Here is a 24,439-nt window from a genome sequence, read left to right on the forward strand (position 1 = left end):
TTGTCGATGACGAAGTCCTTTGTTTAAAGGACGCTCGGTATTCTTCCGAACGTTCCGAATTCCGAACATATCTTTCGCAGAGTACTTTTGCGCAGATATTCATGGAATCTCCCAAATTAGCATCAACACGAACATCAGACGTATAAAGGTAGCCGAAAAAGTGCCTTCAAAGCGTAAATAACGTAATTCAAAATTGAAGATCAACCATGATAAGGACCGGCATTTCTGTTAGGTAACCGGAGATCAAGGCAGTTTCAGCAAAACGCGACGGAAAAAAGTATAATCTAAACATAAACTATACAGATATATATTGAACAATGATATATTTGACATGAATTAGCCGATATATCTCAGTAATCAAAATGATAACAGTATGTCGGCAGATTGCAGGTAACAGATCACAGATCAAACATATTAGCAAACTCGACATCAACTGCGTTCGCATTCAACTTATGTTCTGCCAACGGAGTCTGCTAAAACGTAATCAAACAGCAGATTGGCAGCAGAAACCACACATGTAGAGCGTAGAGCCTGAGTAGATTGGCGGCAGGAACCGCGCAGAACCTGGACGGTTCCTGCAGCCTCTGCTCGATTTCTGCCGCCGATCTGCTGATTATGTTAGCAGACTCTGTATCAGAACCAATTACCAAATATATATATAAAATATCCAATAGTCTTTCTGCCGACAAAATTTGTAGCAGATAACTTGGCTGCCTGGGATTATGAGAAACCATAAGATCACCCCACAGAAGATACTTTTGTAATGACAATATGTTGATGACTACAATTATTGCAGGTAAATATTGGTAAAACAATATATAGAATCTCATTTTTTCGCCAAGATTAGGTATAATTTTTTATTATTATTATTTTGAAACACACACGTGCGCGTGTAGGTAGGTAACGTTTAATGAAATTATAGTCTCTTTTCTTTTTTTTCAGTATAAAATTTATGCATGCCTCGTGTATGTACATACACTGCATATGAGGGAGAAAAAACGTGAGAAAAGGGTTGCGCGGACACGGAGCTACCGCTATATTTGTGCACGCACACAAACTACTAAGGGAGATCAATATCGGTATGGCGGCGCGGGAGGAGCGGCTTCACGCGGTGCGATCGTCCACGATCGACGGTTGAGGAAGAGGACGCGATGGCACGCGACGTTTCTCGCCGGTCGACGACGCGGCCAGACACCACGGGGTCTACGGGGTCTCGTTTTCACCGGACTGCGGCCGAGCGCCCGGGATCGCATTAGCAGCAGGAGCAACGGTGCCGAGGAGTGTGGAAACGTCGTTTCCCGTTGACAGAACGAGCGTACGTCAGGGAGAACGAGAGCGGGCCTCGACAGCGAGGAGACCGGTTGACAGATCGCCCGCTGCACCGGGACGACGATTGACGACGATTAATCAACCATCACCATGGCGAAGTATGCTCGCGCGTAATCGTGCCGCCTTATCTAATTAGAATACGCACGCGGGCATGCACACTCGCGATTGCGAGCACGCGACGACGTGATGCTCTGTTTACTATTTCCCTGTCCTTGTGACCGCACGCAACTGCGCAACGACGACGTTCTGCAGGTTCCTCGAGCCTCGTGAAAGAGAAGGCGGAGTTTCTTTTAAGCGTTCAAATTTCAAATCCCACAAAATTGTCTCGACGCGCGATCTCCCGTTAGAGCGTGTGCCTCTCCAAGGCAGTCCAAGGTTGCTTTGGGCTGCCGCTCTGCTCTGCGGAGTACTGACGAGCTACAATTGACATATGCGACTTGTAATTTTATCTTATCTCGTTTCGATGCCGTATCGGTTACTGGGACCGCCTAATCGGTCGATTATTCGCTCGGGAATGATTCAGTCATGCACCAAAACTGAAACACTCCGCGGAACGTGTTCTCTGCATTGCCCGGTGCAATTTTCTACAATGAAATACTTTAAGATACCTTCGCAATTATTGTCAATATATTTAAACAGATCAGATCTGGGTAAGCTGTGTGTAATCTTGTAACTGGAAACAAAAAGTAAATTTAGGCTCCTCACGAAAGTTACGTAATATGGTTTATTACGTCTACAAGCTTGCTGTTTTGTTTCAATATATCCTACAAATAAGCTTAGCTTTATAATTATAATTGTTTTGGTATGCAAACCTAGGCTTATATTCGATTAAAACTTAAAACTACAATAAGATAAGTTTGTCCTAGAATTCAGAACAAAACCTTCGTTTTCAGAGAGATGATGATAGTATTCGTTTACGACACTGCAAAGTGTTGTAAAGAGGAGGATGACCCTGCCGAAGCAGTTATGTACTTTCATCCGGCTTGGGTATCTCTTACGCAGAGACTGGCTCTGGCGGGACAGTTAATGGGAGTGCATCACTTCCTGACAACGTCGTTTTCAGCGCCACGCTCTATCACGTTGCAAGGCGGAAAGTTTGTGTTAAAAAAGTTCGGGCAATATGTATTGGTAAGTGCATTTCACTGCGGAACATTCAATTGCTATAGTGTGATACGGTAGGGGTCCGATTGACCACGTTTGCGATTGATCACAGCCACTCACAACGACTGGTGCCTAGAGTTTTTCCACTGGACCAGTGTGAGTGGGTGTGATACGATTTTAGATAAGATGTAACTTGAGAGCTGTATATACAAACAGATAATCTATAATATAACATTATTGTAATTGACTGGTTATAATATAGTTATGTACTCTAAATAGATGTCAATCACTAAATAGTAATATTAGCTTTTAAGTAAATAATAATAATAGCTACTAAGTAATATTAATATCAAAAACAAGAATATCAATATCAGTATTAAGCTTCAAAGTAGCCTGGCTTTTCTCAAAACTCCTCTAAAGAATATGGAGTACACACGTCGCATGATGTTTTCTTTACATATATTATTGCGTTTTGTATTGTTCGATATTGATAGAGACGTTATCTGGTGACACCATTCAATCGTCGCAATATTTACAAAGAGCTAATATGTATGTTCGTTGTGCTTCACAACTCAATAGCCATTTAGGAGATTAATCGTAAGTTTAATCGTAAATTACGTTGCTTAATTTTGTTAGGCAGTGGGGACTGATAGAAACATACACGACTGGATACTCGAGAGACGCGCCGACACTCTGGAATCGTTGTTGAAATTCTTTCACTGCGACCTCGTCCAGATACTGGAATCCCTCAATAACGATCGCAATAGATTCACCGAGAAATTGTATCAGATGTTTGAGACCTATCTGCCAATTCTTCAACATAGTGCCAATCTATTTTCCAACATTCCTGTTATTAAGCTTCCAAAGGTTAGTGCGGATAATACTAAGTACAAAAGCAAAATGCTGCGAGATAGAAAAAATGCCGAATATAGATACGAATATCAAAACAATTATAAATTTATACGATTTTATATATTTTCTCTCTTGCAATAAAAGTGTGTTTCTTTTAATGTAGAGTGCCAGCAACATATTCCTGGAAGGAATGCAAGTGTTACAGCATTGTCAAGAGATAAATGGCATTTTGGGCGGAGCGTTATTTTACAATAACAAGTACGAAACAGACATCCATAAGTAAAATCATATTGTTGCTTCAATATCGCGTTCTAATATTTTTTCAAACATTAACACTAACTATATATTCTGATGTTATTAATTGCTGTTAGTTACTTTGGCCTTTTTAAATCACCTGATCTTTATCAATCTTCTTTCTTTCAGGATAGTCTCAACGCAGCTGGGAGCAGATCTAACGAAACAAATAGTCATAACGGATCCTTATAGAATAAAGGTATTTCTTTGATTAGACTTGAAAATTAAATGTAAATGTAGCTGATCGAATAGAATGACGCGTACTGGCTTTTAGCGAAATCGATCGCTTCTGTTGATAAGAAATTCATAATTCATTGAATTTGAAGGCTCCTGCGGAAAGGATACCCACGGAATTTCACTTGCCGATCGGTGTTCAATTGTTACAAGTGTACATAGAGCGGAAGCAATTCGCAAAATTGATGCAAGAAGCGAATAACGAGCGGTACTACAATTCGTGTCTAGATACCGCGACCAAGAAAATATTACAGAGGAAGGTAGGTGTAGGACGCGATGACACAATATAAATATATAAATATATAAATCTAATTAGATATCCTGACTTTTCAATAAAAATTATAATAACCGACCACTTGTAGATCGCCTTGCGTTCAATTCGATGAACTTTCAGACCGTATCTAAGACCGGCGTCAAGGAACCACCCATTACGTCCGGCATGAAGCGGGATACATCGAAGATTTTCACGGTTCCCGAGGAAGGTGAACTGGACTCGACGAATTACCCGCCGGCGCCGGCTCAATATGTGTCGTCCGTGCCGCTTGCGGTCAAACACGAGTCACCGATCAGACGCAAGCAAGAAATCAAGCCAGAACGTCCCAAGGGTGGTGTCACTGCCAATCCGCTCACGCCCAGTGTCTGCGCGACACCGTTGAAGGACGTGGACCGGGTGTTACATGGGAACGCCATGCTCATCTGCTCGTCTGAGAGCGGTGGTGAAAACGAGGGACTTAGAAGCTCGTCGAAAAGTGATGACGACGACATTCCCGACGTCGTTAAAGAAGCGCTCAGGTACATGTTTATTTTTAAATTAATTTTTAGAAATTCTGTGAAACTTAAGATTATGCACTTCGAAGTTACTTTTACAAAGTTTCATTGAAATCGGAGATGGACCGTTTTCGAAACTTTATCATCCCGAAGTAAGCTTGGTGACATATAATTGTCCATCTTACAAAATAATCGAATTTTGATTACATATAATAGATGCAAACGCCTGAACAAGCTGAGAAACGCTACTTCGAAGAAGAAACTGATAAAAAGGAAAGATCCCGACAGGAAGAGCATGAGCCTACCGGACTTGACGTCATCAATTAAGCCACGTTTGAACGGTATTCCCAGGGCTCGTCAACTGGAACTAGACAAAATGTAATTGAATTAATGCTATAGCTACCCGATTACTGAATACATATGATTATTGAGTCGGTAATTGCGTTTTAAAAAATAATGGTATCAAACACATTGTATAATGCAGACGAACTTAATTTCTATAAAACGAATGTTCTATAAAACTATTTTATTTTAATATTTATATTCTATTAACAGACTATGCAAATTAAATGAAGTCTCGCCGGACGACCGCGATCCGAATTCACCCCGGCGGAAACTCACCAGAAGTAACATGCGGCACTCGCGCACTATCGTCGATCCCTGTTATCCCGTCTTCCGATATGATGGTTTACCAGTTTCGCAATCTTTGTATGAGCAATACATCGCCTCGCACTGCGAGGAGCTGCGCGATAACGACGGCGTTCACGAGCGTCGTAGCGATGACGACAATCTGCAATCGAAAAGCCTGCCAAGCGACCTGACGAGCGCGAAATTACCGATAAACAGCAGCCGGAACTCAATCACGAAGGATGCTCGCGAAGGTACATTATTTAAATGAGCTAAAAATCTAAAAAAAATATTTTTTTTAACATAAAAAGAAGAGTGCATTTCCAACGTTGCTAAAGAGAGGAGTAATAGCAGTAAAAATAGTAACAACAATAGTAGTGTCGTGAATGTTCTAGTGTTCGAAACATGTTTCAAACATTTGTTTTAAATATAAACCTTCAGAATGCGCCAAACCTGGGTATGACAAGAGCAAGCAAGAGACGTACAAGAGATCGATGAGTCTGCCGCTGAAGCCGCTCAACGTCGTCGCTGAAGTGTCCAACGGCGACGATCGGCGGAAATCGACGTCGGAGTGCGGTGGTGCTGGAAGCTCGTTTGAGTTTCCGCAGAGACGGAAGCTGGACGGTTTACAGTTGACGCCGCTGATGTCGAAGCTGAGTCTGCTGGCTGACGAACGAACCAGCGGCTTCTGTAGTCGCGAGACCACGCCGAGCGAATTCCGCGATTTGTCCGGATTTTCCGGTGGTGCGACAGTCACCGCGACGACGACAACGACGAATCAGCTGATCCGGCAAAAACTGGAGTCCGTCGAGAAGGAAGCGAGCGATGGTGAGGATGAGCTGGAGGAAGACTGGGTCAACAAGGATGAGCCCGCCGCTTGCCTCGTGAAGACCGAGCTCTTTCTCTGCGGCTATCAGAATATGGTGCTGGTGTTGCTGATGGAAAACGGCACCGCGAACAATCCGGATTTGATACATGCTCTGGTAGGTGTGAAAATTTCATATGTTGTGGAATTTATTAGATTTAAATGTTTAAAAAATTACGATGAAAATTACGAAGGATTATTTTTAAATAATAATATAATAATGCCAATTTTTAAGAGAAAAATTGATACAATAATTAATAGATTATGGAATAATTGTCCGAAATATTCTCAAATGTTATTTCTGTAAAGACGCGGATAACAGTCATAATAAATGATTTGTTTCGTATAGTGGCATACCTGTGTGAGTACGTTGGGTAAGCTCGAATCGCGATTGCAGCAGTGTCTAGAACCAATGCCATCCACGGAAAATAAAGAGTTGTACAGTATTCTGAATGTGGATCCGCAGTGGGACACAGTGCAGCGTTCCGGACTTTGGGGCGTTACCGAGCTGGACATCGTATCCTGCCTTCACGACAGATTTACGCAAGCCAGAAGTTTGACAGACATTATCGTCAGGTAATTACGAAACTCTTAATTCTTTATAAACTAAAAGAAGTTTCACTGTTTTATATTTTATATCTAATTTATATTACTTAAAACTTTTCTTTCGCGAATCAGTTTTAGTTTTGTCCTCGTAAGACAAACATCTTCTAATAGATGATTATAAAATCATGTTAATTACGATTTCTTTGTGTAACGCTTTATTTTGTTAAATTACAAGTTGCAATATAAATTTGCCGGAAATTAAGAAATTCTTATAACATTATGTTGATTATGGCGAGCGAATATGTTGAGACGTTTACGACAGGAATAGAATTTGCCGAAAGATCCTGACATAAAAGAATATTTTGATTGAGCAGAACAGAAGACACGGTAGTTTACGGTAACCAGAGCGGAGGAGTAGAAGTTTTCTACCAGCAAGCGGTGGCACCGAGTACTTTTGCGGCGCTTCCTACCCCAGCGGATCTGATGGGGATCGTGGCTCTCAAAGCAAAGCGTCGATTGGAAAGAGATCACGGGATCGTGTTACTGTAAATCCAGAACTGCGCGTTACTTTTTCTTTTTTTTTTGTCAGAAAAAAGAGGAGGATAATGCATACGTTCACAATTTCGCTTGTTTGCTCTCGGCAAGAGAGATCATCATATCCAGTACAAGAGAGGAGAATCGTACGTTATTTTGACGGGATAATTTTAACAACGGAAGATATACGACTTTTCTACGGCGTATTTTTGTAATCTGTGATTTTCCAACATACCGAGCGTAATTCCAGGAGAATTGGCTGCGATCAAAAAGAGCTTTTATATACCACTGTGGTGTACCCATGCATTCTTATCGTGTAATACCGGTCGAAACATTTTTTACGATAACGGTTCGTCGACCAACCAGTTTGTATACTTTACCGTTTCATCGATAGTGCAAATTGATATCATAGCAAATGTTATTTGTATTATTTATGTTATTGTATATAAGATGTCTTAGAATCGACGGAAAGTAGATAGCATTATTGTTCTTAAAACTTGGAGACAGTTTTTAGAATTTTGATCTATCAGTATATCATGAGACATATCTCAGTAGATTCTGATTTATAGGCCATTAGAAATGAGAAGTCTTTTAGGAATCCGGCTTCGAAAGAGAAGATAAGTAATGTAACATTGTATTTAATTTTTTAAGCGAGTTTTACGTCAATAAGATTTTTATTTGATTAATTACAATTCGCCGTCTATATAATTACTATAAAAATACTTGCTCTGTCTATTATTTAAGAGTTATAGAGAGTTACTATGTAGAATATTAATATCTGAAAAAAATAGTTGACTCTCCAAATGTGAGGTACACTGTATCTTCATTGATTCTCGGACATCCTGTATAGAGTCGATTTATTGTACATGTACATAACAAGCCGTTAGTAACTTATTTGCATTTTAATCAGCGCGAATTAGACACTCAGTTTTATTAGAGGATAGTTAAGGGTATATATTCTCCGAAAAAGAAAGACGGAAATCAGTATTCCGCGAACGCGCTACATCCAGTATTTCTAGTCGTCCGAATTGCTTTTGTAGGGGAAAAATAGAGACGATAATAATATTGCAAAAATCACCTGCTCGACATTGTCAATTTTAATGTACAAAAATATTTTATGCGACATTTTATGCGCAACGTTACCCGTCATCGGTGTTGAATCCGTTTTTGTCTCGCAAGATTTACATAAAAATGTCGATGATCTCACGCAGGAATCTTCCGCGAGACAAGTTTTTCATTACAACGATATGTAATATTTCCAAATATTTATATTGCGATTAATTTATGCTAATATATTGCACCGACGAGATTTTTGGCGAGCAGAGTTGAATCATGTTATGTCATTGTCTGAATTTTCGAACGACTTTCTCTGTATCCGATAGTCCATGTGTTTTGTTTGAGATCTAATAAAGCAATTTATCATTCTTTAAATACTTTCTTGATCTTGTTTTTCGATGCGTCCTATGATTTTTTGTATAATAATATTAATTAAAATTATTTAATTAAATATATAAATTATAATTATTGTATAATATAATGTGTAATTATATAATTCTTGAAAATTAATTTAAATAATTATTATATAATATATAATTATTTATTATTATAATTTATAATTATATAATTCTTGAAATTAAATTTAAATAATTATATATCGCGAAGTGACAATCGATTGAATGCTACTATGCTTCTGATAAATGGATGAAGTTTAAATTAATAATAACAGAGGCAGGCACTGTATTTATCACATAGCTAATAGCTATAGCTACTGCATTATCGAAGCGTTTAACGTAAACAACAAAAAAGCATGCTCCAATCTAATATTACGTATAAATGCATAAATGCATTAGAGGGTGTGTACGCAGAAAATTCTGCATTCTAACACCAGGCGACATAAATATGTTTGCTACGTGCTGCGGAAAGTGAGATGTTTACGCGAAAAACTTTTAATATGCCGAAGGTGACAAATAAAATATCCGACGTTATTCGATTTCATCGCAGCGAATGAGAGAGATATATAGAAAAATCGAAAAAGGGCATTTTATCGTACCATCAATCGCTCTTTATGAGTGCATTCCGTTTCACGCATGATGCGCATAATGCATCATTTATTCTTGTTTATTTGGTGAACAACAAAAATGAATAATGTATTATGCGCCCTATATATATTGCGATTTTTATATAAATACTTTTTTTAGGAAGTAAAGCTTTTTTTAATCGTTTCTATTTATTCGACTTTACCATAGAATAGCATTTATATTTCTCAAACCTCTCCACGTTTCTTTACTGCAATTTGAAAAATCGCAAATATTTTGCAAAAGATAAACGCACATATTTTTAAAATAATCTTCTCGCTTTGTGTAATAATCGGAGTTATCAGAAAATTACCGGAATTATGGAAAATAACTGTAATGGAAGTAAAATCTTTTATGATGCAATAGGATTGCCACCTTCAGAGACCTTGCTTATATGTTGTCACACACGTGGCATGGCATACGTGCTCTACGATTAATCGGAGAAATGTGTTTTCTTATGCCTTATGCTAATTAAGAAGGCGAGCCCACCTCGAATGCGTGTCGTTGAGTGTATCCCAGCTGTAATGACGCATTTAATTAAGCTCACTCACTGCAGCCATCTTGAATTAATGATGTCAGAAGCGAGAAAATATATCACATATAAAAATTCTTGCAATGTGCATTAAAATAAAAATGTTTTAATTAAATATCTTATCGCTTTGTATAATAATTGGAATTACCAGAAAATTACCTATAGAAAATAATAACTCTAATGGAAATAAAAACTTATGATGTAATACTGGGAATCTTCAAAGACCTTGTTTATGTGCTGTCACATATGTAGCACGGGATACCTACGTGCTCTAGGATTAATCGGAGAAATGTTTCCTTATGTCTTATGCTAATTAGTAAGGCGAGCCCACCTCGAATGTGTGTCGTTGAATGTATCCCAGCTTTAATGACGCATTTAATTAAGACTCCTGTTCATTGCAGCCATCTTGGATTGGTGATGTCAGAAGCGAGAAAATATATCATAAAAATTCTTGCAACGTGCATTAAAATAAAAATGTTTTTCAATTAAATAGCACATGTAATCGATAGAATAGATTTTTAAAATATACCGAAAATACTTCCCTTTTGGATAATTAATAAATAACCCATATATATCGAATTGAATTGTGCCTAATCAAAGACGAAAACAAGCTGTTTAACAGCTGCCGAATTGAAATAAATCTTTGCTTTCTTGCTATTAAATTATAACAAAATGGGTCTTCAGTATATTTTAACTACGACAATTATTTTAAATATAAAAACACTGCACTACAACGAAAAATGATGCTGTACGTTGCAAGAATAAATTGCTAAATAATAAAAAGTTATTTTTAATTATCTTATAGTTTACAATTTTATTAAGAGTGACGCTGTTGCGTACTGTCAACATGGACTTGGCATTCGGCAATCAAGCCAGCAGGATTCTATGAAGAAAAAACCTGCCTTCGGTCACCGGTCTGATTTATGGACCGCCGACCATGGAGAACGTGGCGTAAACAAGCCTCCGTCGTAGACCAATAGCGTGACACGGCAGGCCCGTGGATCGTCGGTGGGCTCGATATTTAAAGCGGAACTCGATGTGCGCTCCACAATAATCGAGCGCTCGGTATCGTCATAGAAGATACTTTTTACCGCTTTCCTTGATTTTGAAAGCCATCATGGTAAGTTGGAGAACTGTCATCTGGTAACAGAGTCATTTTTATAATTTAACTTGATTATTGATTGAACAGTACGATTGCTTATCTAATGTGCAATTGTCCAACACTTATAATTCGCAAAGAGAAATTTTTCTGAGATCTTTTACTTGTCCAACATCAAAATAATAAATTCTTCGCGTTTGCTTCCAGACGAGCTACACCGATAAAGGACCCCAGGTAGACATCACTCCTTGTCAAAGTGTTGGGGAGAAAAATAAGTTGTTTTCTCGCCTGGAATTATACTACTACTATTTAGAATTTATACATAGTAATTATAATTATAGAGAGAATTACTACTAGAAATGTGACGTGCAATATTGATATTTTTTAGCCCGTTGGCGGAAAATTCCTCAGTTTCGATCACATAAAATTCTGGGTCGGAAATGCGAAACAGGTAAATTCTCATATACTGAATGTTTTTTAATATGTGAGGAATATCGTAGGAATAAACAGAAATCATAAATGTATATTCTCTAAAAGTCGAAGAGTGAAATATCACTCAAAACGAGTAAAATGCAAGTGTAATAAAAAATGAAAATTGAGTCTGTGCACTTCGAGTAATTCGCCACTCTAAGAAAAAGTAAAAGGGCACTCTTTTCGAGTACAAAAGATCAGTGTCTATAGGAGTGAATTGTCACTACAATTTAGAGTGGAAAATTTCACTCTGTTAAAGTCATTTATCAGTCGATCTTTAGTGAATCGTGATTTACTCTATAGCTTTAGAATGAGATCGTATCACTCCGATAGAGTAGTCACTCTAAAAATTTGAGTGAAAAATTCACTCCTACCTTATGAGTACCCTCTAATTTGACGACCCTCTCTTTTGGAGTGACTATCGCAATCACTCTAATATATTAGTGGCGAAACCATTCTATGAGATTTAGAGAGTAGTATTCAATATAATTCTGTTCTTTATCTATAGCCGCCTTTGAGTTTTATCAGTTTTATCAAGATACTATGTACATAAACTTGTTGGTTTTCTGCCCTAAATTCGTGTTTATAATGTTTCCTACGTACTAAGAAACGCCTCGTATAAAGAAAATAGAATATAAGAAAAAAATAATAAAATCTAAAAATGCATCAAGACACGTATGTGCGCAGCAAACAGACCGTGTATCTTTACGCGAGTATGAGATTTGCGAGTATCCGAGATTTTGAGATAGATTATACGTGAAGGTAAAACACAATTGCTCGTAGGCTGCCAGTTTCTATCGATGCAGGATGGGGTTCCAGCCGTTTGGATATCGCGGTTTGGAAACTGGCTCCAGACGAATAGCCGCGCATGTAGTGAAACAGAACAAAGTGAGTAACTTTAAACGCACGCACGAATGTGTAAGCACACACAGTAAAATAAATCAAAATGTAACGTTATAGAAAAAATCTTCAAAATAGATTTACCTTATTCAATAGCTTATTTAAAGAGTAGCGTTCTTTTCGAAATCTTGCATATGATCTTCCGAAACGCATAGAGTTTCCTAATCATCAGGATCGTAATCATAGATAGTGTTCGTGTTCGAATCCCCGTACGAGTCTGATAATGAAGAAATGTCGGATCATCTTTCTCAACATGGAGACGGCGTGCGAGATGTTGCGTTCAACGTTGAAGATATCGACACCATTGTGAAAGTAAGAAATAAGGAAAATGCTTTTTCTTCGCCTAAAAAAATACAAGTTCCTTTATCAGTAGAATTTCCACGTTGCAAGATAAAATAACCTTTCCGGGATTGAAATAGACATAATTAAAAATGGTGTTAAAATTTTTTTCCTATCGGAAAATAATAGTAAAGTAATTTTCAAATTGTCTTTACTGATATTTTAAACAATGCATGCCAAAAGATTGCCAAGAAAAGGGGCGCCGAAATAGTGCGCGACATATGGGAGGAAAGCGACGAATATGGCACTGTGAGGATGGCCACTCTGAAAACCGTAAGTATAAAAAATGATACTTCTCTACACGATCTTCGATATCGTCATATTCTAGATGTCAATTAATTCAACGTCACTTTCAGTATGGCGATACGCTCCATACGCTTGTCGATAGGATGAGGTACAAGGGTTTCTTCCTGCCGGGCTTCGCGAGGGCATCGGAGGATACTCTTCTCAAACAATTGTGCGTATGCAAAAGCGCGATTCCTCATATAGTAGCAACTAGCAAAAGCTAGAATCATCTCGCTTTAAAAAAAAAAACTGGAATATTTTAATAATATCTCAATAATTTAATAATAATGTCTTAATGTTCTTCCTTGACGAACAAAAGATATCCTTTACTCATTAGAAAAGTAAAGGATAATTTTTATTTTAAATTCCAAGATATCCTATAAAATATCCTACAATTTTAATCTCTCATATATAGAGTACAAAAGAAATGTAAAGAATACTCGACTACCTCGATAGGAGACTAACTTGAAACTTAAACTATATCGATATATTTCTCTTATCATAGACCAGAAATACATTTGAATTTCGTGGACCATGTGGTGGGTAATCAATCCGACAAGCAGATGGAACCCGTTGCGAAATGGTATGTAGATTTATTTACGTGTGAACGTAAACATGTTTATGCTAATGAGAAGTCATATATAATTCAGTGCATTTTCCTCTCGATTTTAAATAATAGTTAAAAGCAGCATTTGTTACAATTCATTAGTGATACAGTAATTGAGTACATTAATATATTAAAATAGTATATAGAATAAAATGCGTAATAAAGTTCACGCTACACTCTCATCGAATCACAAATAAACATTCAAAATTTTTGCCGTAGGTAAAATATTCTTATGCTGAAAAATAGAATATTAAATTAAATAAAGATTTCTCTCTTTTCTTTCCCTCTTAGGTACGAGGAATGTTTACAGTTTCATAGATTCTGGTCAGTGGACGATACGCAGCTGCACACGGAATATTCCGCGCTACGATCCATCGTGATGACGAACTGGGAGGAGACTGTGAAGATGCCGATCAACGAGCCCGCGTCAGGGAAGAAACGCTCCCAAATCCAGGAATTCGTCGAATACTACGGTGGCGCCGGCGTGCAACATATTGCCCTCAATACCAGTGACATTATTGCAGCAGTAAGTAATTGAGTGTTCTAATTGCATTTGTGCGTAACGTGTCCTACAAGACATGACTATGCAGTATAGTAGCAGCTTTTAAAAAAAAACTAGCTTTTTGGTCACAAAATGGTCTCTTAACATTTTTATTCTGATTTTTAATAATTAATAATAATTGACATATAGTTTCGATGTTTTTAATTTATTAAATTAAGATATTTTCTAGGAAATGTCGCGCGCTCGCAATAAGTTCCTCCGCACATCCATTCTCACGCTCCATTTTTGCAGATAACGAATCTGCGTGCCAGAGGGATGGAGTTTCTGGACGTGCCCGATAGTTATTACGACATGCTCAGAAACCGCCTGGAAGCCAGTGGCACGAAAATCGTGGAGGACTTGGATATACTACAGGTACCTTTATTGATAGTGAATTAGAACAACTCTGGTACAAGTTGCAACGCGTTTACTGTTAATTCGATTGCGTTATCGCTTTGCAGAAATTAAAGATATTAATAGACTACGACGAAAACGGATATCTTCTACAAATATTCACGAAAAATATGCAAGACCGGCCGACGCTGTTCATAGAAGTCATACAGAGGCGCAACCATAACGTAAGTATTGAAAAAAGGTTGTAGCATCTAATTTTACATCTACGATCTTTACAAAATTTACTAACACTTAAAAACTCGAGAAATATCAACTAGTATTTAAATAATCGTAAATTTAATTTGTCATTTCTTCTTTAGGGTTTCGGCGCCGGCAATTTCCAGGCGTTGTTCGAAGCGATCGAATTGGAGCAAGCAAAACGTGGAAATCTGTAGAATATCAACATTGCCGCTGATATATTTGAAAAATTGAAACCGTTAGCCGGCAGTTAAAGTAATCCTATAAAAGAGTGAAGCATGAGTATCTTTGTACTTAATTGTGTATTGTTCTACTTATATAATGAGATATCACATTAAAAAGTATATTATACATATAAAATCTGCCCCGAGATTTATTCAGCACCATCTATCCTGATACATATTACTATTGTTAATAATTCGTTCACATTGTAATAGAGCTGTATGTTTTGTCGCGACCGAAGAAAATGTCAAGGTTTTTACGTTTCCGTCTGTGGAATAGATAATCAACTTGTCCGATTAATTCCGTATTCTTGTATTTAATGGCCAACATTTTTTTTCGTATTACAAAAATACACAGCATTTTAAATGTAAAATATGTTACAATACATTTCAAAGCGTAGTAATGCAAAGATATTACCTGCCGTCAAAAATTAAACTCTCTCGATCAATGAGATATCTATGTGTGCACGTTGTACTAGTACGTATGTAACTAAGAAATGTAAATTTCGAACAACATATATACATATATATCTGTGTGTATGCATATATATATATATATATATATTGTACGGAGAAAAGCGACGAAATTACTTAAAACTGTGATATCAGATGTTTCTCGATTCATTTTTTTTTATCGTGGCCAAGATATAAGCGGAGAGATATTCTTCATATAAAATGTAATATTATCTATAGAAAGAACAGGGATAGGGATAGGTAGGATGTGGTCGTGACGAGAGGGTTATTGATGAGATTAGGTGGCTCACTTATTAATCGCGATCTCCAGGGCATCCGGTCGCTCGACAACCTGTCTGCTCACACGCTCATCGCGAAAATCAGCACTATCTTCCTCGTTCATGCGCTATCATGAATGTTAAGGCGAAAGATATCGTGCTGACAGTAGTATGAATTACCCATTGGCTTCAGCACAAAACATTGCGAGAAGGCGTGTGGGGGATCCTCGTCTGCCTGTAATTAAACGCAAGCTATATATTACACATAACAATATATGTTAAGTAGCACTTAATAATAAAATAATATTGATGTTAATGTTAGTTACATTAATTATTGAAGTATTATATGATTCACACAATTTTTAATGTTAAAAATACAGAAATAAGTCTTTAAATGTTACTCCACATTATGATTTAATCATTGTTCCAATTTGTTCAGCAATTTAATCTTGTATCAAACTATCTACTCGTAACGCGTCGAATTAAATCAGTGATCCCAGACTCGTACATTTGTATCTCACAGGAGTCGGCTACTTGTGGCTCATGGCTTGCGTCTGAGATCTCCGAATTAGATACATTTCATGGATATCTCTACTCCATATAACATGAAATGTATAAATAACGTTAATATAATTGCCTCGCATTATTTTATAACGTAATCATTTTAGATTAAATAAAATATACGTTTTTTTTTAAAGCAAGATTAATGAAAAAATAAAATTGCAAAGAGAAATATTAATTAAAAATAAAAATAAATAGCAAACGTATTGAGAAAAAAATATCAAGCTGCGAATTAAAGGAATCGCAGAAAATGTTAATAAAATTAAAAAATTTTAAGTTATCACAATTAATCTTAAACATAACAGATTTTTAGCCTATAGGGATTTTTAGCCTATAGGCCGCACAGCCTATAGGGATGTGGAGATATGTTATTGAGTTATATTGCTCCAGAAATTTTGTGCTAAATCAAGATAAAAAAACGAAAGCGATACGCAGCGAATACATGATGCAAAACATCGGACAAGGCTTGCCTGTTAACACGGTACGCAGAGCAACGAAGGAGATTTTGCGGTACCTGATACCTAAACCGTGTCGTGTAACGCAAGTCTGAAGATGTCGTGCTGCACGTAAAAACTGGTACCGATTGGCTTCAGGATAAATGTCTGGATGTACGCGTGAGGTTGATCTTCGTCAGTCTGCACGATCATCAATAATCGTTGAATAGTTTTCTTTTTAATTTCAGGTATCGATGAAAACCGTTTACTACAGAGAACTTATTTCCCGTCTATAATTCCTACCTATAGGTTCTATTCTATTTCCGTCTATATTTCCCACATGTTAAAATCCGTCTTATTCAAGAAAGTCTATAATTCTAATAGATACACTATATCTAGTATTAACTTATTCTTGTACAAATACGTATGCAAAAATCAAGCTTACAGAATCGTTAAAAATTGAAAATTAAATTACTGAACTGATTGGTTTAGTATAAAACAAATCTTAACAAATCTCCATATGCTTTAAAATATAAAATTTTAGTACTTTTTAAAATAATTTTATTGCTTTTTATCACAATATAACTTAACATTGCCTTCATTAGATAATTAATTGCATTTTGTCGCATTAAACGCTTTTTAATGAATATTTCTTTGTTACTAACTGTGCTTTCCTTACCTGCAACCTTCCTAATACATTAATGAGAACTCCGCCATCAAACATCGGTTGCGAATCGATCGCTGTTATTATCCGATTTATTTTTTGAAAGGATAGGCTCTGGAAAAGAAAATAAAATTAATATAATAGCGTATTACTTTTCATATACCAATTTTTTAAAATCAAATTCACAATAATAATAGTAAAATAAGATTAAAAAATTAAAATAGAAAGATTAAACAAGTACAAGCCAAACATATTTGATAAAATGTAAATACAAAATCTAACGTACAACAAATATCTTGCATACAAATATTATATATACATATATCTTATATCTAGATTCTATCGTCTCTGTCTGGCTCCATCTTTGATTTCATCTACTTTAATTTTAGAATTCTTAAACTTCATGATACTTTTAAGTCAGAATATAACCTTTCTGTTTACAAATAGACCAGTTAGAGATGTCGAATAAGTTTCTAGAGATTCTCTCTAGTAATAAACTCTCCGAGTTTAAACTACTCCGAAAAAATAAAAATATAAAGGTCATATTAAAAGCATATTAACCCTCTTTCTGTATACGTGGATCTATGGCGTCTGAGCCAAAATGATATCATTGTATCTGTAAAACTTGTAAGTCTGACAGAAAATATTAAATAAACGATATTTATCAAAATGACTATAAAATCGTCAACTACAATGTAGACAGATATTTTGTAAAACTTCAGATTTTTTAAAAATACTTTAAGAAAAATAGCGTCAAACGTAACAGACCTAGGTATACACTCCGAGGGTGCAAAAAAAACATATACAGACAGAGGGTTAACCTTTAGAGGCCGGGAAAAGGACTTGAAGAGTTTTTTTTTTTTTTTTTTTTATTATTTTTCCCTTATTCAACACACAAATTTTGCCTGAAAACATCGAATAGCTTGTGTTCTTTGGGTGGTCGATATTTCGACCACCCCCGGCCTCTAAAGGTTAAACACTAATAATCTTCTACACAATCTCCTACGAAGAAAGCTATGAAGATTATCATCTTCTATGAAGAGACCATTTCTTCGAACATATAAATTCCTCTTGGATCCTACTAATGCTACGACTCAGATGATCAATGATCCACTAGCAAGAAGAATAGACTAGTTGCAAGGGCACTTTTTGGAAAGCCCGAAAGAAAAAAGATACCTCTCGCATTTGGATTCGCGACGGATTTGGATACAAATATGTAGATGTGAGGTACTGCAACCGCAGACTGATTTCAGATCGGCGGAAGGAAACTTTACTCACAGTTAACTTTTCCATGATTTTGATAGCGCCTTGTATCTGCAAGCCCTCGAACGTCATGAAGGACGTCTCCGCCTGCAAAAAAGGTTATGTCAGTCGGTCGCGAGGCCGGGCGGGGAAATCGCGCGAGGGAGAATTGCGGGACGGGACTGGTCCCGTGAACTGGTCGAGGGATCGCCTTACATTGTACATGTTTATGAGGTTCGGCCTCTGCGCCGGATCGTCGAACATCGCGTAATATTGTTGGACGAAGCCCTTGCCGATCGCCTCATACGGCACGTTCATCGCCATGCTGCTGTGCAACGGCCCCGACCGACAGTTGCGACCGGCGAAATGGCGATACGGTGAAAGTCAGACACGCCGATTAGCACGCGACTCCTCCACCGCCTCCTTCTTGCCTCCGGGTGCTCCACGCACGTTCCGTCTCGACCTCGAGCCCTACGGTTTCCTACGAGCGCGAAGCGCCGTGCGACATCCCTCGTGCCGTATATACGAGTAGGAAACGAGCGATCGCGCGGACTTCTCTCGCGATACATCGAGATCGAGTGGATCGAGGACCGCAGGGAGCTTCTCGAACGTTCGGCGGCAACTGCACTCCTCGACACTCTCGCGCGCTATTTGCACTCTGCGCGCCGTGCAAAACGCGCACTCGTCTCGCTTCAAGTCGTGGAAAGTGCAAACGGTGCAAACGATCAGCTGTGTGCGCGTTGGTAATTATACAGTTTAGGAGCCTCACCTCAAATATCGATGAAATTATGCTCAATCGACGCGTTTTTGCACGAAACGAAAGAATCTGGCAGAAAAAAGCGTCGCTCTGCCCCGCGACGCGAGATATTAAACGTTAAAGTTGACAGGAATCAGGTTATGATTCCTGTCATACCGACCTGTAGCAACACTGAACATGCCCCGCGGCCACATGCGCATGCTCCGTGACTGCACGCGCAGCGAAATAGAAATGATGAAGAAGGTCACGTGACAACTGTTAGTTAGGGAGCTGGCGAGCAAAATTTCTTCTATGATTTGCTCATGTGGCAGACATTATTAATAGCGATATAATTGTACCCATGAAGAATAGAGATAAGGAGGCCGAACTAGCATGGAGAAATCGTCAAAATGTGCGACTGAATGCCGAGCCAGATAGTAGTTTGGTAATGCTCCCGCAAGGTTGCGCTTTCGTCTCTCGGGACTCACACCTACACGGACTTTTGTCCGTGTGTTAGTTCTGTTTTGGTTTTCAAGAAAATATTTGTGGTTTCTCCATTGATGTTGCTTTTCGACAAATTGTGAGTTTTTATTAGTGCATAGAAAAATGACAAAAGTGTGTGCATATCCTGATTGCAAATTAGGGCATGCTTGTGAAAGGAAAAAAAATACATTGCTTAATATACCTAACAAAAGTTTGTTCAAATTCCCAAACAAGGTATTTATTCTAATATTGAAATATATTTGTGTCGAGTTCTTTGGGGAGAAAGATCACTATAGAACATCATCCTAATTTTTATTAGAGTCTTCCTCTTCGAAAGAAATGGGAAGACGTTATCGGTCGTGCAGCCAAAAAACGCTAAACTTTGAAGACTGTTTACATTAATGACTTTTTATATTGAACATTTAACAAGATGTGATGAGTTTGAAATGCAATAATACAGTGCAATGCAGTTTATCTATACATTAGTATTTTTATTGTTTTTAGTTCCGAGAATATGAAAATTCATCCCAAACATTTATTGATAACAAATTATATGAAAGAAAAAAATTTAATAACGGATGTTTATTTAAATCCTCATAGTTCTTATCACAATTTTAATCCTTCTAACAAATGTATTGTCCCTGATATATCTTCGAGTGCTTTAATTCTATCAAATGTTATCCAGGGTATTAACTTAATTATTATTATAGATTCCTGGCGATTCTCTAACATTTCCACGAACGAAACGCAATTATCATATCTAATGTCTGCCCATCAGTTACATGGTTTTTCTATGGCTTTTATATTATTATATAAGTCAATGAAAGTAAATTTTTTAACAATGGAATCGTCTGAGTATCTACAATCATTATCCATGATTCTTAATTGTTGAGTATAAATAATCGGTGGATTGTCGAATAATTAAATAATAAAATGTATGTACAATGAATGGTAGAGACTATAGAACATGTTATCTATACAATTATAACATTTACAATTATGGCGTTATTATTTACAATTCAGATATATTATGTACAATTTTCATTCGGAGATTCTTAAATATGGGCAATTCAATCAATTAAATTTTATTTTAATTTCTCATACAACTCATTTTTCCGTCGACGGAAAGGAAAAACGTTCTCAATTCCTCGCGCAACCTTACACTCAAAAACTGTATCATTAGCAATACTAACGAATCATATATCGAGATCATTGTCATTTAGGAGTCTTCCAAACTCGTCGGAGATGAAAATCCTTTCCGGAACAGCTGTACTTCTCCATTTAATTACTGAAAAAAAAAAACATTTACCATAACTTGAATAAGTTTAAAATAAAATTTGTGCGTAAATGTAACATAATAGAGAACAGAATGTAGCAGTTGATATACTATTCCAAAGTTTCAATAAATATAATAACGTATAATGAAAATATGCCAATACTAACCTCAAACTGGCTTTTTTCACTTTATTTGTATATCAAAGACCTCTTTGTTCTGTTAAAAATTTTCCATATAGTTTCAAATTTTTGGTCCTCGCACTTTCATGTCACATTCAGTATTAAGGCTGATTTATAGAGGCCGTAACCGTTGATTTAAGCCGTAATTTTTAAGAAATTGACCAATCACAGTCGATTGTTCTTCTCACATTCGACTGTGATTGGTCAATTTCTTAAAGATTACCGCTTAAATCAACGGTTACGGCCTCTATAAATCAGCCTTTATGAGAAATACAAAAAAGTACGAGAAATGTCACCGAAGTTATTTTGTATACAGCTAGTATGTGCACGATTCTAACTCCCCATTAGCCTGTAATCTCTCTCCTCCTCCTCAAGCCATCGGGTACTTTGCAATTGCAATGCCATCTATAGGTACCTATAGGTACTATTACCGAGCCTCGGTTTTCGTCGCATGTCCGAATGCATAGTTCGGCCTCCTTATCTCTATTCTTCATGTTATTTTCATTGGACGTGCAACACCATGGCGGAACCAATCACGAGTAGAGTCTCTTTATAACCGAGCAAAACGGCAAAGCCGAACGCGAGATCCGTACGTTGACAGAGACAGCTAGGTCAATGCTACATGGATGTGGATTGCCAAGGATACTTTGGGGCGAAGCGGTACAAACGGCAGCGTATCTCAGAAACATGATTTGCACATCCAAAAGCGGAAATCAGACACCTTTCGAGTTTTGATTCAACAAGAAGCCCGACTTGTCGAAGCTGGAAGTATTCGGTTCGGATTGTTATGAGAATATTCCGAAGATCAAGCGTCGAAAATGGGATAAAAGGGCTGAGAAACGAATCTTCGTTGGATATCAAGGCAGCAATAACTATCGTATCTATGATCCCATTACGGAAAGTGGGAGTCGCGGCAACGGTAACATTTAGTCACAAGGAAGGTAAATTCCGTTTTTCAAAGGTAACACCGGTCGCAGAAGTGGATGAAAGCGAAGACGAGCTCACGGAAAACTCTAGCGAGGCAGGCGAGGCGGAAGAAGCTGCTGGACAAGACAAAACAGCGGCAAAGCAGTCCTCGGCCACACCTAGAAGAGTTACACGCGAAGATCCAGTGAAGCTTCGAGATCGGAACACGCTAAAGCAACCGGAGAGGAATGTGCAAGCTCACGCGCTTGTATCAGTGGTTGAGCCGGCAAGTTATGCCGAAGCTATTAAAGGACCGGACACCGACAAGTGGGAGCAAGCCATCACTGAAGAAATTGAAGCCCACAAGAAGAACATGACATGGAAGATCGAGGGAAGATTGGCAGATCGTAAACTCATATCCTGCAAATGAGTATTTAAGGTGAAACAGACACCAGGAGAAGAAGATCGTTACAAAGCCAGGCTGGTAGCCAGAGGCTTTACACAGCGAGCAGGTGTCGATTACGAGGAGACGTTCGCTCCGGTTGTGCGCTACGAGAGCGTACGTGCACTATTGGCGAAGGCGGCGGTCGAGATAATCTTGAAATAAAGCAATTCGATGTAAAAATGGCGTTTCTACACGGAAAACTAAAAGAGAATATCTGGATCGAACTACCAGAAAGTCCATGGCCGAAAGACGAGAGGATCGTGAAACTGGTGAAGAGCTTATACGGCTTGAAGCAGTCGCCGCACTGTTGGATTGAACGTTCGATGATTTTCTCAGCAGCTACGAGTTCGAAAAATCTCCGGCGGGCAATTGCATCTACATAGGCAAGAAAGATGACGAGTGGATTTACTTGGCACTTTACGTAGATGACGGGTTAGTCTTGAGCACCTCTCTAAAAGTATTAAAGAAAGCAGTTCTTACAAAAACTAAAGGACAAGTTTGAAGTCAAAGTAAACGAGCTGCGGTACTTCGTTGGACTAGAGATAGAAAGAGGACAAGAGATCAGTGAAGATCCACCAAGCCAGTTACATCGAAAAATTAGTGGACAAGTTCATGCTGACGGATGCGAAGATTGTCAGTGTCCCATTAAATCCAACAATCAAGTATTCCAGCGACATGTGTCCAAAACTAAAGGAAGAGGAATTGGAGATGGCGTCGAAACCGTATAACGAACTACTACAGGTTCACTGCAGTTTCCGGTTAATCTGACGCGTCCGGATATCGCTTACGCGGTAAATCTGCTGAGCTGATTCAAAGTAAATCCAGGAAAGCAACACTGGGAAGGAGCGAAGCATATTTGTTCGCTATCTAAAAGGAACAGTCAGACAAGGACTCGTCTACAGCGGATTAACCGAGGAAATCTCCAACTTCAAGGTATATTCAGACGCTGATTGGGCAGGCGATCAGGACGATCGCAAGTCGACGAGCGGTTACATCATGGTGATGTGCGGAGGACCTATTTTATGGGCATCAAGGAAGCAAGAGTGCACTGGAGAGCGAATACATTGCTACAGCGGCAGCAGTACAGTGAAATGGCTACGGCGATTAATCGAATCGCTGAATAGTCAGGAGTGCAACTCCTGGTGCTGGTGGACAACCAAGGGGCAATCCAGTTCATCCGTTCGACGGAATTTTATCGCCGGACCAAGCATATCCACAACAAATGGAACTTTGTGAAGGAGGAAGTCCAGGATGGTCGCATCAAACTCATACCTAAGTCGTCTACAGACGATTCCGAGTCTCGACATCGAACTCGCGAAACTCATGTTCGACCGTTAGACGCCGTGCCGTCGTAAGCGGTGAGATCCCGACGACGGGCAGAGGCGCCGTACGGCAAACCGGGCTCGTGCGACGACCGGCCCGCGAGGACCGGCCGCCTAGTAGTGTGTCACATTGTTTTGAGCCTTTCGACTCACGAGACTCCTAGAGATATCATTGCCACCTTTGACTAGAGAGGATACGGCCTTAGAGGCGTTCAGGCATAATCCCACGGATGGTAGCTTCGCACCACCGGCCGCGACTACGTATCGTCAAAGGAGCAGTTAGCAGATCTTTTGACAAAAAGCTTAGCAAAAGGGATATTTAATGTTTTAAAGAACAAGCTAAATATCTCGAACTAATTAAGTGGGAGTGTTAGGACGATGGTAATTTGGTTCGAGAAGTTCTGTAGAGATGGCGGTTCGTTCACCGCAACGCGCGCGCTTACTGTAACGATATAGTATAGTTCTCTCTTATGTCTTATCGAGTCGAGTCACGTAAATACACTGCACGTGTACATTATTTATTTCTTTGAGCAATTATATTTATGCTACCAAGAAAACAAGTCTTTATCCTTTCTTCTTTTGTTTCTTCCGAACGACTCGTGCTGAGAGCATGGATCGACGGCGACAACGCGGATTCCAGACCAGAGAT

General features: G+C 38.3%; 3 protein-coding genes across 12 annotated transcripts; 2 read left to right on the top strand and 1 right to left on the bottom strand.

The window, feature by feature from the left end:
• Positions 1–968: 968 nt before the first annotated feature.
• On the top strand, positions 969–8,583 carry Hps4 (Hermansky-Pudlak syndrome 4 protein). 3 transcript variants are annotated; one of them, XM_071718220.1, is made up of 12 exons: positions 969–1,427; positions 2,223–2,457; positions 3,067–3,297; positions 3,446–3,540; positions 3,706–3,775; positions 3,903–4,070; positions 4,205–4,602; positions 4,795–4,956; positions 5,134–5,459; positions 5,647–6,188; positions 6,537–6,646; positions 6,991–8,583. In XM_071718220.1, exons 1-12 carry the CDS (start codon positions 1,420–1,422, stop codon positions 7,163–7,165), a joined length of 2,520 nt encoding a protein of 839 aa, XP_071574321.1. In that variant the 5' UTR covers positions 969–1,419; the 3' UTR covers positions 7,166–8,583. The 3 variants fall into 3 exon arrangements, with proteins under 3 accessions (XP_071574321.1, XP_071574319.1, XP_071574320.1); XM_071718218.1 differs by having other exon boundaries at positions 971–1,427; positions 6,420–6,646; XM_071718219.1 differs by lacking the exon at positions 969–1,427 and adding an exon at positions 1,589–1,979 and having other exon boundaries at positions 6,420–6,646.
• A 1,948-nt stretch (positions 8,584–10,531) lies between these two features.
• On the bottom strand, positions 10,532–19,362 carry Ntf-2 (nuclear transport factor-2). Of its 8 annotated transcripts, none has more exons than XR_011719981.1 (5): positions 18,660–19,318; positions 18,480–18,551; positions 17,217–17,315; positions 15,576–15,777; positions 10,532–10,897 (listed from the first exon to the last, which is right to left on the bottom strand). XR_011719981.1 is itself a non-coding variant. In XM_071718223.1 (5 exons), the coding sequence occupies exons 1-4, from the start codon at positions 18,765–18,767 to the stop codon at positions 16,625–16,627; spliced, it is 393 nt and encodes a 130-aa protein (XP_071574324.1). In that variant the 5' UTR covers positions 18,768–19,360; the 3' UTR covers positions 14,937–15,777; positions 16,618–16,624. The 8 variants fall into 8 exon arrangements, 3 of the variants coding, with proteins under 3 accessions (XP_071574324.1, XP_071574326.1, XP_071574323.1); XR_011719980.1 differs by lacking the exon at positions 10,532–10,897 and adding an exon at positions 11,313–12,570 and having other exon boundaries at positions 18,660–19,319; XR_011719978.1 differs by lacking the exon at positions 10,532–10,897 and adding an exon at positions 14,094–14,851.
• Hpd (4-hydroxyphenylpyruvate dioxygenase) lies at positions 10,764–14,950 on the top strand. The gene is made up of 12 exons (XM_071718221.1): positions 10,764–10,877; positions 11,064–11,090; positions 11,245–11,307; positions 12,111–12,215; positions 12,414–12,539; positions 12,750–12,839; positions 12,923–13,023; positions 13,357–13,434; positions 13,750–13,984; positions 14,252–14,374; positions 14,461–14,577; positions 14,713–14,950. Exons 1-12 carry the CDS (start codon positions 10,875–10,877, stop codon positions 14,785–14,787), a joined length of 1,143 nt encoding a protein of 380 aa, XP_071574322.1. The 5' UTR covers positions 10,764–10,874; the 3' UTR covers positions 14,788–14,950.
• Positions 19,363–24,439: the final 5,077 nt, after the last annotated feature.

This window comes from Temnothorax nylanderi, unplaced genomic scaffold (genome assembly GCF_030848795.1).
Source record: "Temnothorax nylanderi isolate EJ_2023f unplaced genomic scaffold, tnyl_v1.0 TNYL_tig0239_pilon, whole genome shotgun sequence".
Taxonomy (NCBI): Eukaryota; Metazoa; Arthropoda; class Insecta; order Hymenoptera; family Formicidae; genus Temnothorax; species Temnothorax nylanderi.